General features: G+C 42.2%; 1 protein-coding gene across 1 annotated transcript; it reads left to right on the forward strand.

Annotated features, from left to right (window-relative positions):
- Positions 1-3,532: 3,532 nt before the first annotated feature.
- Positions 3,533-15,679, forward strand: LOC115093181. Its single transcript, XM_029604887.1, has 2 exons — positions 3,533-3,595; positions 14,115-15,679. Exon 2 carries the CDS (start codon positions 14,153-14,155, stop codon positions 15,641-15,643), a length of 1,491 nt encoding a protein of 496 aa, XP_029460747.1. The 5' UTR covers positions 3,533-3,595; positions 14,115-14,152; the 3' UTR covers positions 15,644-15,679.
- Positions 15,680-20,831: the final 5,152 nt, after the last annotated feature.

Genomic DNA, 20,831 nt, shown 5'->3' on the forward strand with positions numbered 1-20,831 from the left:
GAAGGCAAGACTGGAGCAGGATCAGCCTGGATACTGGAGGTGGACATAGAACAAGGACTGGGGCTGTGATAGACAGAAAGACAAGGCAAGGTAATGAGTACAGCCAGGGAGAGATACAAGCAAGGCAGGATATTGGACAAGGCAATAGGTCAGGACTGGCAAAGGGAAGGAGCTGTGGACAGGATACTGGAATAGACATGGAGCTGTGGACAGGATACTAGAGACTGGACTGGGCAGGGTACAACAAGTCCAGATAAGGACAGGACTGGTCAGGAAGACTAGGACAAGATCAAACATGAACGAGGCAAGACAAGGAGCACAGAAGCCCAAAGGCAGCAAGGCTGGATACCAATAGGCCACCTATGCTGTAGGCCCAAAGGTCCCTAGGTATAGAGAGAGAGAGGCTTGGATAGACCTCAAGGCAGGAAGTAAGTATAGAGGAGGCCCAGAGGCCACAAGGCAAAGTAAGGCCTAGATAGACCACAAGACAAGAAGCAAGAAGGCCGAGAGGCCATAAGGCAAGGCAAGGCCCGAGTAGGCCACAGAGCAAGAAGCAGGAAGCAAGAAGGGCTGGAGGCTGCAAGGTATAAAGCAAAGATACAGCAGCCAGGTCTGACAGCCAAGAGTTGCTCCATAAAGAGGGAAAGGTGAATGAGCAAGGATAGGTTACCTAGGGCTAGAGCTTGGGTGAGGTGCAAGCAGTGAGGAGGAGCTTGCAAGGCTGGAGATGAAGCTTGCTCAGGTCCCCTGGTGGAGAAGAGGCTGCACCACAGGCTGAGTCAGAAGGCCTGTCAGGACATGGCTTGGATAGCTCTGAAAGGAGCTCATTGTAGGCCCCTGCTGGTGAGGAAGTGTCATAGCTGGCCGACTCAGGGCACGGTGAGGCTGTGAAACATGCAAAATGGTGACATAGATCTACTTTTTGGGATCTATCAGGTATTGGTGACCCAGCTTGGCCACTGTCATAGACAAGATGCTGGGCTCGATGGATATTTCAGTGTTGCATATCTTATTTTCTTATGTGAGCAGGTAAACTTATGAGCGCAGTACCACTACACATGTTAACTTTACCTGCGGTGAGAAAAAGTATGCCAGGGGAAGCGACTGGGAGGAGCTTGCATTTAAATGCATAACTTTTGAATTTCCCAAAGTATGCATGTTTTTCTTTTGGGTTTTTTTTTGAGAAAATATACCCGCACAAAATGACAGGTATAAAAATTTATGTGCGGCGTTTTCCTGAGATACTTTACAAAGTGAAAGTAAGCATGTACTTTCACTTTGATAACTGGAACTGGGCCAGAGTCCACAGATAAACTTTGGACCAATGTGGCCAGTTAGAAAATTACCTCCTAAAATTTCAGATTACACTCTATGGCAAAAAAAAAAAAAAGATTGTGAAAAAACATTTTTCTCAAATTTCTCTGTAAAGCCTAGTTGTCAATGTTTTAACTTTTCTTATAAATATATTCATGCATCTCCCATTGCCATGGCAATCCACAGTGTGGCCTGGGGACTGCTGGTAGCTTAAATTGGCCATCACTGTGCATTTGAAATGTGTACAAGTGAAATCACCTGTAATAATTGCACCTTGACTAGACAGAGAATTGGACTTTGAAACAAACCAAAAATCAAAGTCAATGAGATTTGCTGATTGTCTTTCTTTCTTTCTTACTTGAATTGCTTATAATAATGTAGCATCTACTGAGTAAAGTGGTTGCTTATTAGCCCTCTTGGACATGGAGAAATGAAGGTCAACAAACAAGTTGTAGATGATACCGTTTTATTGGACTAACTCAATACAATGTTTTATGGCTTTTGAGAATTATACTCCTTTCAATAAGGATTCTGCATTAATAAGCTAGTCACAGAGGGGGGAGATATTCAAAAGCCATTTTGATTCGGGACCAGCGCTTCTGGGGACGCATCTGCCATTGCTAGGCTTCTAAGATGGAGACGTACGCAAGTATATTCAGTGGGGCATTTATCCCGTCGAATATATGGGGCAAGTTATCCGGCTACCTGTAGCCGGATAACTTGTCCACTAAACATCCTACTGAATATGAACCCCAGATGCATTGTTAACCCAATAAAAGTTATCACCAAAATCTTGTTTGATTACTGGGTTAGCAAATTATTTTTTAAGAGCTATTTTGCCCTGGCCAGGGTTGTGTTTCTTTAAAAGAGGTTTTGTGAACTGATTCAGCAAAGTCCTGGAAAATCTAAGGGTTCATCAAATTGGTTCAGTAAATCCCTTTGAAAGAGATATATTACTAGAACAATCCATGGTAGATTCATTGCGATCTAACACAGATTTGAGCATAATCCATAGCAGATTTTCATAGGTGGATGTGCCTCAGATTTCCATGATTCTTCCAAAGATCTACAAGGCAAAATATTCAGTGCATGTTCCCAGTGGATCTTAGAGATATCTACAGGTTTTGTCAAACTTAAATGTACCTAAAATCCATCTGGTTTGACTTATACTTTGGAAATATCACCTATCTCTAGCCCTGACATTCTACATTTTGTCCTCAAATGCCCATACCCTCTGAAAAAGGCTAATATGAAACACTGGCACCGTAGCATAGAATAAAGGGAGATAAGCTATTTAAACACAGTAACCGAAGGAAAGATGGCCAAAAGACCAAAATGGTACATCTAGTCTGCTCAGCAAGGTTTTCGGGGGAGTGGTAGCAGCTGCCGCTCCGTGTAGGCTACCCACAAGCAGAAATGTACATTTAAGGTGCAATGGAAAAGTTACCCCCATGTCTTCATTTCCATTCTCCAGCCAGCTGGGATTTTCTTCTTTAACCCAAATCCTTTTGAATTCCTTTACCGTTCTTGACTTACTCTTCACCACTTCTTCTGGGAGGGCATTCCAGCATCTATCAGCTTTTCACATCTCTTCCACAACAACACTATCACTGGCCTGCAGGAGGAACGCACGGCTTGAAGAATGGATATAATTGTCTAATCTCTTTTTTTTTTTTTTTTTTTTTAAATGTTGGCACGCTGCTGCCTTCATAACTTCTTTCTTAAGCTTAGTTTGTCTATATAAAAGGGAGGTATTCTGCCTTTGCCCATGTAGAGTTACAGAGCTGGTTTATGCAGAAAGCCTTTGCCTAAAAGACTTTTACCGGACGGAGATGCAGGCAAAAGATGGAAACAACCACAAAGCGCAGCAGTAGCAAATTCTTCATGAACCCAGCTATGACAAACCTGGACCAGTCCTGCTCCCTTGGGTCTAAGCACCCCTTTCATGCCTGCAATTTGTTGTCCCTCTGAAAAAAAAACTCGTTCAATACACTCAGAAGACTTTTTTAAAAGTTGGACTGTGTTGAGCCTGACTTGTAGGCCCATTCTGTGCTTAGGGACAGGAGCAGACATTTTGCCTAGCATTAAATAAATTAATAATGTGCGTTATGCCAGAGCACAGGAGTTGCATGTGACCTCACAATATCCCCTCACTCATATTGTCCATCAGTGATGTCACAATGGCTCAGCGATGGTTACTCACTCACATGTAATGTACTTCAGATTATCAGGTTTGCTGAAGTAACACACTAGACATTTAACCTTAAAAGATGAGTGCATGGTAAGGTCAAAGCTTTCTTTTAATAGGTTTTAATTGCATGCCTATGACATTTTAGAATAACTTTAAAGGTGAATTTTCAAAACTTCACATGCATAAAAAATTTGCATGTATGCACAAATGTAGCCTCTACAACCCTATTCCATATTTTATAAAAGTCAAAAATATGTGCGTATTTTCACTTTCATGTGCGCATATATGTGCGCAAAATCAGGGCAATCTAGGGGCATTCCTGGGCAGGGCAAACAGTTATGCTTGTAAGTTCCTATTTTAAAAGACACATCCTTATTTTTACACCTGCTATTTCTGTGGCGTAAGTGATATTAAACTTGGTGCGGGGCTGGCTGGGTGGGAGTTCTGGGTGAATTTCAGGCTGAGGAACCAGGAGGATCTCGATGACCCGAAGGTGGACTGGGCAAACCGGCAGACCAATTGGTTAAACTGGTAATTTCAACCACAAGCGTATGTTTTAAAATACACCGAATCACGGGTTTAAATCCCGACTCACATGGGTAAGTCCTAGGTGGTTTCGTGCATAAAATAAATGCGTGTACAAAACCGGTAGGAAAAGTTTGCGCATTCAATGCATTGAGATACGTGGTTTCAGTGCATTGCATGTATTCATGCATTGGTAAACCTGCACATTTTATAATATGCGCGAACTCGATACGTGCAAGTTATAAAGTGCTATGGTAAAACTCCATGCGGCCACATGCCCGCGTATATGCCGCTGCATGCAGCTGTTTGAAAGTTAGCCTCTTGGAGGTCAATCACTGAAGGTCTTTCACCTTGTGCTTTCTCATTTCCTACCTAGTGACAAAAGCTAATTAGAGCACATGAGCAGCAGCTACCGTATGTGTGAAAACATTTGCAGCGAAGTAGATGGCGAAAAACAGGCCCTGAATGCATCCCCCAATGACATTTTTTGCCACGGAATTTAAAGTGAATAATTTTGTGATTAAAAAGGGGAAGAAAAAGATGAAGCTTGCTGCACACAGCATTATTAATCCAACCCCGTGCTAGTCCCTAGGGAGGTGAAGCCAAATTTTTTTTGTTTTGGATCTTTTTTTTTTTTTTTTCATTTTAAAGTTTATTTTGGTTTAGTTCATTTGCTGAACTGAAATAAATAATAAAAAAATAATAATAATAAAGCAAAATGGGTTCTCCCTGGGCTCCTTCTCTGCTTTTTGGGATCTCCTTGGGTCCCCCCCACCCTCATGAAGACACAGGGCCTGAGATCACCCAGCTGGGCTGAACTAAGTCCAGCCAGGATCCTCCACTGTCCCTTCCAACCAACTCCCACCCCACACCTCAGTCAGACACACAGCCCCATTTATTCCTTCCACGGGGTCCAAGCAGAATAAACAAGCAAGAGTGATCCCCATTCACTCCTGCTCTGCTGAAACTATTTAAAATGGTGCCTGGCTTGAGACCATGTCTAGTGCCATGTTCTTGTGCATTCAAACGTTTGTACAGCTGATCAAGAAAATGGCAATGACCAACTCCATAACTGGTATCATTTTGATGTCAACTTGGTGGTGATCTCAGGGATGGGTTACATTTTGAAATAGTAATGTGTGAAGGGTGGCAGATGTGTGAGACCTTAGTGCTAAGTTGGCGCTACCGTGAAGGCGAACCCCCCGAGGTCTATACTGGAAACTGGCAAACTCACCCAGTAACGGGTCAGTCTGGAGCTTCACCTATACCAGCTGCCTTCTCTGAGAGCTGAGCCCTTGGGTTCTGGTGGCCAGCAGAACTTAGGCAGGTCCCTAGGGTAGTGGGGAGAACAAGAGTCTGAAGGCACACTGGGGTCAGGGCAGGCAGCAGACTAATAGAGTCAGAGACAGGGCAGGCAACTAGCAAGAGTAGCCAGGTCCAGGCAAGAAACCAGGTTCAGGTGGCAGGCGATTGTGGCCAGGCCCATGCAAGAGGTCAAGATCCAGAAAGACAAACCAAGGGTGGACGAAGACACAATGAAGACACTAGTCGAGATGGAAGGGCAAGGCAAAGCTGGACAAGGGAGGCTGGAGAAGACAAGGTTGGATGATGCAAGGCTGGAAGGCAAGGCTGAATGAAGCAAGGCTGGAGAAGACACTGGAATGTAGGAAACAGGAATGCAAAGCAGAAAGTATTTCAAGGCAGAAGACCCATTGCTGAGGCAGGGCAATGCTGAGGGGCTTTGACTTAAATAACCTAATATGGCTAACATCATCAAAGGCGCTGCAGGGTTTCCCACCATGGGGCCTATATTTTATTATGTGTGCACATGTGCGCATGCATGCTTAAGGGGAAGCAGCAGCCTGGGTGGAACATCAGCAGCAGTGGTGGTCAGTACAATGCAGCGACGGTGGTGTCCCATCACTATAGGAGGCCTCGGGTAGCATCGGACAGCAGCTAGGGTGAATGAGGCAGGTCACGGGGCAGTCCTGCGAGCTGCCAAATGTAACATAATCGCAGGCAGGAATGAGTGGGAATGGCTTCTAGCCCTTTCTTCTGCCTGGAATCCAAGGAAAGGGTAAGTGGGGACCAGGGAAGTCTCTGGCCCTGGCTGATTTCTGAGTCACAGGAAGGGGGAAGAGGCCCGGGAAGGCTTCAGATGAGTTCAGCTTGGTCTAGCAGAGTAGGTCCAGGCCCTGGTGTCTTAGTCAGGGGTAGGTGATTGGAAGGGCCTGGGGAGGCCCCAGCTGGGCTTGGCTCAGCCCAGCCGGGAATGCCCCAAACATGGCTTAGTGGAAGAGTCACCGATTTTTTTTGTCCTTGGCAAATAGAGTATATTATTTGCTTTTTTGCTTCAAACCAGAAACCCAAACTCTTTCTACCGACACAGACAGTCACATATGTGGACGACTTCACCATATTCTTAACTGAATAATTACAAGCTATTCATTCCTCTTTTCATCCCACCATCACTCCCACCTTGGCCGCTTTCAATATAGTTGATCACCATCTCAAGGGCATCAGCACTGATGGCACTGCCCTAAAGTGGTTTGAATAATTCCTTGTCAAAAGAATGCAATTAGTCACATGGGACAACAAACTGTCCTGCCCTAGGGAGCTCCCCTGTGGAGCTCCTCAAGGCTCGGTCCTCTCCTTGATACTTTTCAACTTCTGCATGCATCCTATCTGCGATCTCATCCAGTCCTTCAATATTTCTAGAGCCACTTATTTGTGGATGACATCCAACTCTGCATTGAAATTGGATCTGAACAAACTTTATCCATTACCAATCTCAATAACTATCTTACAGAGGTAGCCCAATGGCTTAATAAACACAAACTCAGACTTAACCCATTTAAACTGGAGCCCTTCTGGCTCATCTGACAAGGTCACCCCTAAAATAACTCCTCACTAGCAGATACCACTTTATACCCTAAAAAGTCAGTATGAAGCCTTGCAGACTTTAGCCCAAATTTTCAAAACAGACTTAAGCGCATAAATCCACTTTGAACATTTTTTAGTTCAGCTATTTTGCGCATGGACTTACATGTAAAAAGTTAAACCTGGCTCAGAGAGAGCATTAGGTTTATGGGTGCCCAAATTCTTTCACTGCCTGAAATCCTCCTGGAATGCCTCTTGCAGAGCGGTGAAAATGAGTTTCATGCATGCTTTTACATGCACTGGCCCCCCCAGGCCGATTTTCAAAGCACCACTCATCATGCATAGAACAGGGTTTTATGCGTGTTAAGTGCTTTGTAAATCAGGCCCTAAAAGGCCAAAATTCATTCATTTTTGCTGTGAAAGTTCCAGGCAATCAAGCAATGTCATTGAGTGAAGGTACCTGCCTACATTTGTTTATTTATTCATTACATAAATTAATTACTAATCCATCATCAAATGCTCAGATCAACAATTTAATACAGCCATTACAACACAAGCTTAACAAATTATCAGCAATTTATCAACTTGATGTCTTATAATTTACAGAATATAAAAATAAATTACATTTTATATTTTATTTTCTGACATGCAAAAGCAAAATTAAATTTAAAGCACCTGATAATAAATTTGTATGCATTTTTATAAACAGTCCTTAGACATTGTCCAGGAGCATTCCACTCATAACAGAAAATGCAGATAAGCTCCATTTATCCTATTATATAAAACCTCCTGTGGAATTGTCTGGCATAATTTTGTGATTTTTTTTTGTATCAAATTTCCAAAAATTATTACCCGGTCTGAGATTAAAGATCTAAATCAACAAATCTTTCATAGGAAATACAGATATATATAAGAACTTTTAACTGGTCCATAACAAATCCACGTTATTAGGGGGCCACATAAGAAAATTAGAGGAATTAAAAAGTAAATGAATCCTCCAGTTCAAAAGAAAATAACATGGCTAAGCTCATTCTCAGATCCTTACAGAGGATATTGATGTCTCAAACTTCACCTCTTCTTAGGACAGGAAAATTTAAGAAATCACAATTTTTATCTACAAAACTATTTCTAGATGTAAAGGATCAAGGAAAATATACTTATTCCCCTGAAGGTATACAATACACTTACAAGGGAATGTGAGAAAAAAAAACGAGGCACCCAGTGTCAAACTGGCTTCTGTGTTGTGCAGGCTCTGCCTGGGAACCGCCCGAATCTCTGAGCGCAAAAAGAAGCATCTTTATTTTTAAAATAAAATTGAAGCTCCAAGTCCCTGTCCCATTTACAACGAAAGGCACAAGGAAGATAGGCCTTTATTCCAGGGATGTCATCTTTGGACGACTCCAAGAAGGCTATAAACTCTAGATGTTCAGTGTCCACAGTAACTGGAGAATCAGTACCTCCTTCTTCTATATGCTCCTCCCTTTTTCTTACTTTTGCGTAGTAAATCTTGGAGATGGAAATCAGAGCCTCACATGGAATCTTCACCACTTCCCTGGTGTATTTCACAAACAGTTCTGTAAGTGACATAAACCTCATCCTAGCAAAATTCAGCATTTTTTTTAAATTCCTCACCCTCATGGTGTTCTCCAAAGTTTCTAACTTATTATGGATAACGAGACTATCCTTAATCTGGACCATATTGGTTGCCTCAAGTGATTTCGCTTGAGAGCAAACATCAGTGAGCTAAACCTCAAGCACAGTCATTGTTACCTCATGATCTCCCAACTTGGCAAAAACTTCTTGAGCGAAAATACACAGCTGGGCAATTGATTTAGCCAAAGTTCCCTCAGTCCAAGAAATCTAGGGATGTGCATTTGTTTAAAATTAAAGGGTAAAACCAAAACAAATAAGGCTAATTCATTTCATTTAGGGTGACCCCAAACGAAACGAACCTTATTTATTCATTTTGGTTTAAACCAATGCATCAGACCTAAGTCTAGGCCCAAAGCTAGGACCTCAACTAAGGTATAGGCCAAGGCCTAAAGCAGGGTCTGTGGCCTGGGCCCGAGTGCGATGCCGGGGTCTTGATAGAGGTATGGGCTGATGTCGGATTCTCGTCCAAGACCCCCAAAAATAAAAAAAAAAAAAAACCCCACCTGATCCTTAAGGTAAATCAGTGAAGGCTGGGTCCTGATGCCAGGGTCTCAGCCTGGGCCAGGGCCCAGACCCAGGCCCAAGACCCAGGCCCGATGCTGCAATCCACCCCAAAGCCAAGTCCCAATGCATGGGCTTCAGCCTAGGCTAGAGCCCAAATCCATGCCCAACACCATGACCTGACCCAGAGGCTGGGTACCAATGCTGGGCCTAGGCACAAGGTCAGGCCCAGGCCTCAGAGCATAGGCCTGGGATCTCCTCTTCTCAGTCCTTTTCTTTTTTTGTCTCTTCAGTGCCAAATGACGGTATTCGCTGGGGACCAGTGTCGGGTTTGGGTCTTGGCCAAGGCCCTGACATTGGGACTCAGCATCCATATGAGATCGCAGTGCCGGGTCTGGCATCAGGCTTTGCCTAGGCCAAGGCCCAGGTGTCGAGACCTGTCCTCCAGGTCGGGTCACAGCATTGGGTCCCGGCCTCCGTGCAGGGTCTCAGCATCAGGCCTGAGTCCCACTCGAACCTAGACCGAGGCATCAGCCTTGAGTAGGCTGAAGCCGCAGTGACTTATTGCAACCTCAGGCTTTGCAAGCCCGAGGTTTTGGCATAGTCGTAGCCAGCGGATCCCCACCACACCGGGTAAATGGGGGCCAGGATCCTAACCCTAGCATTTTTCCAGGAGGGTAGAGGGAGGCCTAGTTTTGTTTTTTGAATAAGTTTTTTGGAGGGGTTATTGATTAATTCTTTTTTTTTCTCACAAATGAAATGAATCAAACAATCTACAAACCAAAATGTATGAAAATTCCCGAAAATGATAGTAGTATATTTCCCTTGCACATTCCTAAAGAAATTACCTCCCATAAATCCTAAAATATAGGCCTAACACTGTTAGGCCTAACAGGATGTGCCACACTTAGGACACATATCTCTCCACCGGAGAGAGACTAATATTGGAACCGGAATCCCATCTAGCGATAAGTGGTTGACATTAAGGGACAGATTTTTTAAATTATGCACGGGGGTTACATTTGTGCGTGCTACCCGGCGTGCACAAATGTACACCTGATTTTATAACATGCGCGCGCTGCCAAGCGCATGTTATAAAATCCAGGATCGGCGCGTGCAAGGGGGTGCACACATATGCACTTTGCACGCGCCAAGCCCTAGGGGAGGCCCGATGGCTTTCCCCGTTCCCTCCAAGGCCGCTCCGAAATCGGAGCAGCCTTGGAGGGAACTTTTTTCCCCCCCTCCACCTTTCCCTCCCTTCCCCTATCTAACCCACCCCCCAGCCCTACCTAAATCCTCCCCCTACCTTATTTTGTTGAGTTACGCTGTGTTGGGGGCACTCGGCCACACCCCCGGACCACCCCCGGTCCGCCTCCATGCCCCGGACACACCCTGGACTGTGGCCCCACCCACGGCCCCGCCCACATCCCACCCATTTTTTGCAAGCCCCGGGATATATGTGCGTCCTGGGGCTTACGCGCGCCGCCGAGCCTATGCAAAATAGGCTCGGCTCACACAGGCGGGTTTTTTAAGGGTTACGCGCGTGAGAATGAAATGTACTGAATGTCTCATGGAGTAAATGCATTCCCTTTTATTCATAACGGTGTGTTAATCTACTACACACCCTAATGTTACCATTTTAGGCAATTTCTAGGATTTTGCACAGATATTTTAATTTATAATTTTTTTTTTTTTTTTGAATTTATATTTTTATTGAAATATAACATTTTATACAAATGAATATATTCAGGAATTCCAGAAAGCAAAAACAAAAAAAATATACACACATTATTATTTATCACTCATTTTCAGGGTATCTAGCCCACATCTAGGGAGAGTGGGAGTAAGGTCATATAAACTGATATATTCTAATTTCAACCATTATTTATACAGCCGGTATTTTAATCTTTTATTCATGTGTTGTTTGCTCCATTACTTTCCATTTATTTAAAATGAAACAAAAAAAACCTCCAAACAACTCCCAAAAAGGAAAAAAAACAAAATAAAATGTCAGGCCTCACAGGAGAAGAAAAAGCCCTCCTCAGTATCCCATCTGATCCCCCCGCTCGCTTTCTTATCATATTTTTCTTTTTCTTTATAGGGCAGGAGTGATCCCTTGCTGTTCCTGTCCTGCTTAGAAATGGCACCAGCAAACTGAAACCGGTGCCATTGTTAAATTTATTCCGCACAGACTCAGTCTGCTGGCGCCATTTCTAAGCAATACCACCAGCAGGGCAGGAGTGAGCAGGGCTCCCTCCCTCCCCATGAAGAAAAATATGATAAGGGGCTTGAAGGGGTGGAAGCGATCAGAGGAGATGGATGCCCGGGAAGGTTTGGGTAGGGGGAGTGGATTTGTTGTTTGCAACAAAATTTAAAAATGAAACAAGAAAAAAAGCAAATTGAAATGAAATTAAAAATGTTTATAAATGTGAGCGTTTAACAAATTGCTGTGCATTGTATCACTGCCCATCCCTTCCAGCTCATGATCTTGAGATTTGAACCACTGAGCTAAAGAATTACCTGCTTTAACTGAGCTGTAAAGAGAACTCTATCGACATGAGCCAGCTTGCTCATGGCTAGCTCTTGACTTTCCAGCTTGTTACTCCATGACTTGCTTGTGATGTCATCAGTGATTTCTAGTAAGGCAGCTGATTGGTCAAGAATAGTTCTGTCATTCCATTTTATTTCCCAGCGAGAGCTCACTTTTCCAGAATCTGATAAGGAAATGTATGTAATGCTTGATAGAGGTTTCTGGATACTTGTTAGGTATTCCTTTAGAGGTTGCCCAAAAGCAGTTTTATTTTGATGGTTATTAAGCCCTCTGAGAAGAAAACAAATAATGTCTGCCCATGAGATAATGGTTTTCTTTTCATTTATCTTGAGAAGGCTGAGCTGTTTCCATAACTCATGAATGATGTGAAAACGAGATTAAAAAAATGGAAAAAACAACATGAAAAACTGAAAAAAAAAGTTGTCTCGGTTTCTTTCTTATGCATTTAATCTTTCCAAAAGGGCTTCATGAGTGAAACTTGAAGATTTTATCATGTCACTTAGAGGATCATTTACCAAGCAGATCACACGAGATAAGGGACGTTTTGCATGTGAAAAGTCCCTTATCGCGGGCGATACCAAGATGGGGGTGGAGTCGGGGCATCGTCAGCCCCGGAAGAGGAGGAGTCGGGGTGGTACCAGGGCTGATGCTGTGAAGACTTCACCGACAGCGAAAGGTACACTTGTTGAATGTTTATTGCTGTCAGTTTCGTGCCCAATAACTACACCTTTTATGGTGTAGTTATTGGGCACAACGCCAGCAGCGATCGCACTGCAGAGGTGTGATCACTGCCGGCTATCGCAGGACCGCTCCCCCGTTTCACTCCCCCGCCCCCCATTAGCACGCGATTCAGGGAGCCCTGCGACGTTGGTAAATCTAGGCCTTAGACATTTTGTTACATATTTTAATAAAATTATTTGTTTTAAGGTATATAAAAAAATCTGAAAGTCTGAGCTACAGGTAAGTTTGTTCAATAAGCTCAGGAAAATGTCTACTTACTCATCGTCTCTTCAGACATTACTATGACTCTGTTCTGTTCCTTTTAATTATTTTTACTTTTCTTTTAATTAATACATATATTTAAATTAATTTGCCTAAGCTTAGTTATTTTAATCTATGCATGTATTTCTATTTTATGCATGTATTTTTATTTTATTGTAAACTGTTTTGATTAATATTTTTATGGAAAAAGCGGTATATAAACAATTTTAAATACATTTTTTAAAATAAATAAATATTATGAAAATGAGATGGAAATTATAGTTCATCATGAAATGTTGTTTGAAGGAAGAAGGCCATTATGATAAATATAATCCAAATATGGCCACAGAAGGCTATAAAATGGCTAAAAAACAGGACGGACTAACTCGGAATGTGCATTCATTGGCAATGAAATCAGAAATTTCAACAAAATGTTGTGCTTTGTTACATTTCATTTTAAAACAAAATGAAAAATAAAAATGAACGGGATTGGTTACATTTGAAAAAAAGTAAGGCTGCCACTTCCAGAAGATTTTTTTTTTCATGGCTCCCAACCCTCCCCCAATCTTCATCCCAAATTGTCTTGTATCTTCTTACCCTCCTTGTTGCTTGAAATTTTCTTCATGGAGCAGAAACAAACCCAAGTTGCTGCTGCCCCAACTGTGAGCCAATTTCAAACAGTGCTGGAGGAAGGAGGCCAAGGCTGGTGCCACTTTTCATTTCTTCTATACATAAAAATAGCATCTGTCTGGGCCAGGCCCAGGTCAGCACGATCTTCTACAACAAAGAACCAGGAATGATTTTTTTTTTCTCAGCAGTGGCATGGCCCCAACTTTTTATTTATTTTTATTTTGTTTGTTATTGATTTTTTTTTTCATTTTACATAAATTTAAAAAAAAACAAAACATTAAACAACTAATGAAATGAAAAAAGTAAAACAAAACAAGAAATTAATTATGAAATGAAAAATAATGTCTCTGTATAACCCTATTCAAAAGTGTTACAGAGGCTACAGGGTTAGAAAATATCTAGTGTCAGTTGTCATTGAGATCACTGAGTAACCTCAAAGAAGATTCCCTATATAACGTTATGGATTTCTCTAACCCTGGTGTACCTATTGTTCAAAATAAGCATGGCAATTGCAAAATATGATTTTAACTGCCTTGGGATATTCCAACAGAAATAAGGAATAAAATCTATATTAAAACTCTTAATCATGTATTTATTGTTCATGAGGGTAATAACAGACTAGCCAGAGATTTAACGCAAAGCACATCTTGCTTATCAACAATGGAGAGAATCCAGCTAGGAAAAAGGGTAATCATGACAGTTATTTCTTATGCATGAATTACGACATGGGAAAATAATTCTGCTACAAGCATGTATGCAGGTTACAAATTTAGGCCACAATTTTAAGCTAAATGCACTACTTTTCTCATACAGTCTTATTGGGGGGACTGCTCAAGATGGTGGAAGATGGCCTCTCACATCTATCTATTCTGTTTCTCTTTTCCATAGATATAGAACTCTGAAGCAAAAGTCACCATTCATTTTGGATGAGGATTGTGAAAGCAAAACGTAAGTCCACAAATGTACTGCATCATATGAAACAGAAGGCAAATATGGCATCTTCAGAAATCCCAAAAGAAGGTTTATCTTCTGTACATGAAGAAAGTGAATCTTACTCTGATTGCACACCAGAGCAATGTAAGAGCACTATGTTACAGAAAACAAGAACAGAAACTCAAGGAAGACAAACCAGGCCTATGTACTGTTACAGGTCAAACAGCCCAAATGAAACCAATAATTATACTTCAAATGCAAGCCTTCATACAACAGCTTCACCGGTAGATCTTGGTACTAACTACTTCATGCATGAGCAGGAATTGCCAAGCTACTACACCATTCTCTGCTTGGACACAATATCCAGAAATGCATTTACCTCTCACTACTGTGGAATTAAAAAAAGGAAAACCCGAGAACAGCTGAAAAAGGAAAGTCATTCGGCAGCAGTGATTCAATCGGCTTGGAGAGGCTTTCAAGCTCGAAAGCAAATTCGAGAATTGAGTAAAGCGGCCACTAAGATTCAGGCACTTTTCCGTGGTTTCAGAGTAAGGCGAGAACTGAACTTTTTTGAGGGGGTGGTGAGTCTGAATGGATTTATAATTCTTAGCACGTTTGAGAATGATAACAGATACCCGAAAATCAAAGGCACCAAAGAATATAGTCCAAGCAGATCAGAACTACAAAAACGTTGTTCAGATGAAACTTGCTACCAAAACAATACACTGACCTTCAAAAACCAAAATGGTTGTAATTGTGCACTCAGTATAAATGGCAGCAAATCAACAGAAGACCAAGAGACAGGTAGCAATAGCCAAATCTCTAAATGTTCTTCCATAATGCAAGAGCCTTCACCTGAATCCTATAAAAGTGTCATGTCAACAATAAATTCAAGTTCCAAAATTGGTTTATCTGCCCAAAGAGTCTCTGAGACCCCCTTACAATGCCAAGAAAATCACATAGCTGAAACTCAGATACAAGCTGAATGGAAGGGTTACCAACTCAGAAAACAGATCAGGGACTTGACTAAGCCAGAAGCTGAGATCCAACTTTTTTACCAGAGTTACAAAAACAGCCTGCAACATTCATCCAATGGTTTATTCAGTATTGAAGGACACCAAAAATTGGAAGCAACAGTAGGCATGGAAACTGGCTCTGTACTAAACCCTCTAAACAGTAGTCAAGTGGTAGCATTCGAACATGGGGACTCCGTGAAAGAAAAGCCAAATATGACAATTAAATATTCTGATTCATCTATTTCCATGCCACCTAATGAAAACATCCCAATGAACATGGTCATGAAAAACAAACCAGTTTCAAACAGGCCTCTTATATCCATAAGAGTGATGAGTCCAAATGCAGTGGTTCATGGAGTTTGCAAAGATACAACCATGGGGGCACAGGGCCACTATTTTATCAAGACTAGTTCTTCGTCCTCTGTTTCCCAACTCTCAGTGCAAGTGAATGTGATAAAAAAGGAGTGATAAAAATGCAGAGCAAGCCAAATAAATCATGTAAGGATGAGAACCTCCATTTTGCTGTCCAATAGTTTTGCTTTGCAAAATCATCGCATCAATACTAAGACGGTACATTTTAAACAGGCGCCTAGGCACACATGTGCATGCATTTGACAGCTCACGCCCAGAAATGCTTTCATTTTGTAACATACGGGCGTGTGCACACACACGTTATAAAATAGCCTGGATGCGTGTACATGTGTGATCCATTTAAAATCCTGTATCTACCACGTAAATGGGGAAATCTTATAAAAGAATGAGCATTGATGCCATTCACTGTGTTCCCAGTTTGCCCAGTTAAGAGACAGGACTTCCGAACCCTCCTAGTTTAATAGCATCCCTTCCCCTCTGTTAGTCCTGACCCTTAAAACTCTGCTGACTTACCTACATTTTTTTTGTATTTACACTTACACGTCATCCATAGCAAAAGTAAAGTTATGAGGCAGGGGTAGAATTGTCAACTTTCAACTGTCAAATTTCCAAACATTTGCAGATATTATTTAATATCTTTGCTGCTGGAGTGTATGCACATGCAATTTATTGACACTCTTCACCATTAGAAATATAGAATATAACAGCAGATAAGGCCCCATCTAGTGTTCCAGTTTACTTGCTGCTACAGTGACTTACCCAGTTGATCTCTGACTTTCTCCTCACTTCTTTGCAATTAATGATCCCCTTTATTTGACCCATGCTTTCTTGAATTGTTATTGGTTTTTGCCTTTATGGGCTCCACAGGGAGATTGTTCCATGCATCCACCATTCTTTCTGTGAAGAAATATTTCCTGACGTTATTCTTGAGGCTACCCATTTAAAGCCTAAATATATTGACCACTAGTTCTCAAACTTCTTAACTCTGAAAAAGACTTGCTTTTACCAATCCAGGAGCCAAACTACTCTTTTGTAAATATTTTAGGCCTATGATTAAATTGTGAACCCAAGTCTAAGCAAGCGACACAAAATAAATGTATCCAACTGTGACACCATGAGCAATCTTTGGCTTGGCAGAGGACAGATTCAAGCTGGACTCTGGCTGCTCTCCCGTAAACTTTTATTGGGAGCAGGCAAAAATCAAGCAGAAACAGACCTTCTTATCTCAGCATTTTCTAAGCAAAAGTCGTAATGTAATTCAGGGTATTCAGTGCTAGTCTTCCCTAGGCTTCCTTCTCTTCTCTGGAGCCTCCTCTCTGGGCCTACCTTCTATGGAAACCCTCTGAGAGCAGACTTTCCTTCCTGTGTGTGGCTGGTACTGGGCTTTTAAGGAGGGTCTATCATGCCCTCCTTTACACCAATGCATCCTGAATATAGTGAGGCTACCAAAGCACACACTGTATTGTATAATCACAGGGGAGGCTTGGATGCTAACCTACAACTGTAGGGCTAAAGAAAACAGGACATTTCCAAACATTTTAGCCCTTCCTCTTTTTTTTCGATACGGTTCTTCAAAATTCTGTACCGTCCAGGACAGCTGGCATCCCTTAGCAGGGGACCCTGGCGCACGCCACTGCATGTAAAGCATTTACACACGCGTCTCTTGGCCAGGCCCTGACACACCCATGTCTCACCCAAACTGTGCCCGTGCCACGCCCCTTTTCCTTAACTTTTTATTTGTGCACGCAGCGGGAGATAAGCGGGTGCACAGGCGGCTTAGAAAATCCGCTCAGCGTGCGCCGGCCCGGGTTTTGGCTCACGCCGGGCTTTTAAAAATTCACCTATAAGGGTTTATATTTACTTTCTTCAATACCTCTAGAAAAAATATGCAATCAATGCGCTTTCACAGTATGTAAGTATTTTGAAAAGAAGTGTATTTAAAAAAGAATTTGCAATTATGTATTCACAGATGCCAGTGCCAAAGACTAAAGTGCCTCTCTTTCCTTCATCTGGCCTCCAGTCAGGGGCCACCAGGAGGTAGCACTGTTAGAAGCCTTTCTGAAGATCTGAGGATGCTCTTGAAAGAACATTCGAACTAGGGATGTGAATCGTTTTTGAACAATTAAAATTATCGTCAGATAATTTTAAGATCGTCCAAAATCGTTAGAGTGCACGATACAATACAAATGCCCCCGATTTATCGTCAGGGGCATTTGTATTGTATCGTTAAATAGGGCGCGGGGAAACCGGCACACCAAAAAAACCCTAAAACCCACCCCGAACCTTTAAAACAAATCCCCCCCCAAAATGTTTTAAATTACCTGGGGTCCAGTGGGGGGGTCCCAGCGCGATCTCCAGCTCTCTGGCCACGGCTGCGTTGAGAAATGGCGCCAGTGGCCCTTTGCCCTTATCATGTAACAGGGCAAAGGTAGCGCCAGCGCCATTTTGGTTCCTGGCTCCCGACGTCACGCGTGCGGGAGATCGCTCCCGGACCCCCGCTGGACCCCCAGGGACTTTTGGTCAGCTTGGGGGGGGGCCTCCTGACCCCCACAAGACTTGCCAAAAGTCCAGCGGGGGTCCGGGAGCGACCTCCTGCACGCGGGCCGTATTGCCAATCTTCAAAATGGCGCCGGCACTACCTTTGCCCTGTCACATGATAAGGGCAAAGGGCCACCGGCACCATTTCTCTTAACGCAGTTGTGGCCAGAGAGAGGTAGATCGCGCCGGGGCCACCCCACTGGACCCCAGGTAATTTAAAACATTTTGGGGGGGTTTGGGAGGGTGGGGGATTTGTTTTAAAGGTTTGGGGTGGGTTTTAGGGGTTTTTTTGGTGTGCCGGTTTTCCCGCCCTCCCCCGATTTACGATTTTTAACAATTTAAAAAAAATAAAAACATGACGATCAGATTTCCCTCCCCCCCCAGCCAAAATCGATCATTAAGACGATCGATCACACGATTCACACCCCTAATTCAAAATGCTACTGCTAACCCCAGTTTTTATAGATGTAGATTTCCAATCTAGAAAATGTAGTTAATGCAACCCATTTTTCCTATGATAGCCTTCTTCTAATTCAACCCATATAGAACCTGCTTCAGTCCTTTCCAAAAATATTTAAATTGTCCCATGGTAAAAAGAAAACATTGTATAATAGTATCTCGCACCATCTGAAAGTGTTGACTATTTTTTTTTTCACATTAAATTCAAATAAGCATCTATCAAAGAATGTAAAGGAAGAGTAAATTGTCCCCATTTAGTACTTAAGCACCTGCTTTAAGTCAATAATCCTGCTTCTCATTGCCATCAGCACACTAATGCATATGGAGCATCATATTTTTCAATTAATTATTCAATGCATGATGCAAAAGCGGGCATGCGTAATTTCTTTAGGGTGTCTTAAATGATCAGAATTTCATTATGGCTTTTATAGAAGTAAAATAATTAGAGGAAAGGAAGAGAGGATGTCCTTGCTAGACCAAGGAGGTGATTTTCAGCGCGTAAATGGGGTTTTGAAAATTGCTACTTTTATGCGCGTCAAATCTCAATGGAGTTTCAGAAGGTTTTACGCGCACAAATGGGCTTTTGAAGATTGCTGTGAGGATGTCATTTTCAAAAGGATTTGCACCTATTAAAAAACAGCACTGTAGCAAATTTCAAAAGCCCATTACCTCCCATGTCTACTAATATTTGTATTCCCCATGCACTTCTCATGAGTGCTTTCGTTTCCCCGAGGCATTATACTGAGAATGTCACTCAGCACCACACTTCAGCAAGTAACAATTACTGCTGTCTTCTAACAGCGTCATTGTCGATGGCTGGTTTTTTGGGTTTTTTTTTATAAAGGACTGTAGGCTATTATCTATATGTACCCTTGTCCACTTCAAAGCTTGATCAACTACACCAGCAGCAGATCACAACAAAAGTATCAGTTTGCATAAAAATGTGACAACCTATTTCTCCTGTTCCTTTCCAGTAAGTTCAGAGTTGATAGGTGCCCAACATGATTAAATATAACAGCGATATACATCAAGGACAGCCGAAATGACCATCTGTTTGGGATGATTTAGAAGGAATCTCCAGTGATTGTTTCCAGTTAATTATATCCATATTGGTCTAAAATCACACCTGCATTTTTTCACTTGTATGATGGAATAATTTCCTTTTAGGCTCTGCTCTCTGTTTTTCAGGTTTTCCGAACAAGAGGACAGTGAGGTCCTGAATGTTCATGTCCTACAACATCTTTTATGTAAGTAGTGTATCATAATCCACAGGCTTCTCCAGGATCAATACTGCAACTGCAACTCACCAGAAAGCTTCTTCCTGTCATTTTATTTTTCTAGGCTATTCACCCTATTGAACTGTAATTTTCACTTTTCCATTGTGTTTGACATTCTGCGACATAACATTTGAAAGGACTTTAATTTTACTAATGGATGGCAAAATATTAATTTTATAGCCCTTTCTGAAAGATATTTCATTGTAGGCTTTTATGCAAAAAAACAAAACAAAAAAAACCCCTTTCAGACAAGGAGCACGTGTATTAAAGTGCATTAATATTAATGCAAGCATTAGTGTGTAGTGCATTCAACATCCTATAATGCATGCTAATGCTTGTGATCGTTCATGCACTTTAGTGCATTAATCTGTATTAGTCAGCATTATCATTAATGCAGACAATATTTAAATGAGCTATTTAGATGCAAAAAAATGCCAACAGGTGTATTTAAAATTATTGCAGGTTAGCTAAATTTGGGGGTTATTTTCCAAGGACTTAACACGCACGATACGGGTGTATCGCGCACGATAAGATCACAAACCGCGCTAAGAGCTGTTTTCACGGTTTGCGAATGCAAATTTTAAATTTAGTATTCAGGGGTGGAGTTGGGGCGGGACAAATGTAAAGTAGGGAGGACCTACCGCAAACCACGAAATGTCTGCGCTCTTAGCGCGACTCCTAACGCGGCCAATAACTACACCTCTTTCAATTGCGATAGAATGTATCACTGCGTGTAGCGCACACCGCGATATTATCTCGGTGAGCGAAAATGATTAAAACCAATCCCCACACACCTACAAAGCTATTGCTACCCAATAAAAAGGTTTGTTCTTAGTAGGTCTATGTTCCCAACACCATCTACACATTCCCAGTGTATGGGGCAGGCTCACTCCATGGCTGGGCAGGCCCAACGCAGACGCCGGGACTTTGGTCGACGTCGCCGCAGGTACAGGCAGCGGATCTATCTTCCATGAACCTCATTGCTGGGTATGCCAGAGGACATTGTGATC

The sequence above is a fragment of the Rhinatrema bivittatum genome, chromosome 6 (genome assembly GCF_901001135.1).
Source record: "Rhinatrema bivittatum chromosome 6, aRhiBiv1.1, whole genome shotgun sequence".
Classification (NCBI taxonomy): domain Eukaryota; kingdom Metazoa; phylum Chordata; class Amphibia; order Gymnophiona; family Rhinatrematidae; genus Rhinatrema; species Rhinatrema bivittatum.

Coding starts and splice junctions, on each gene's coding strand:
- LOC115093181 (XM_029604887.1), top strand. CDS start 14,153: ATGAGGATTGTGAAAGCAAAACGTAAGTCCACAAATGTACTGCATCAT.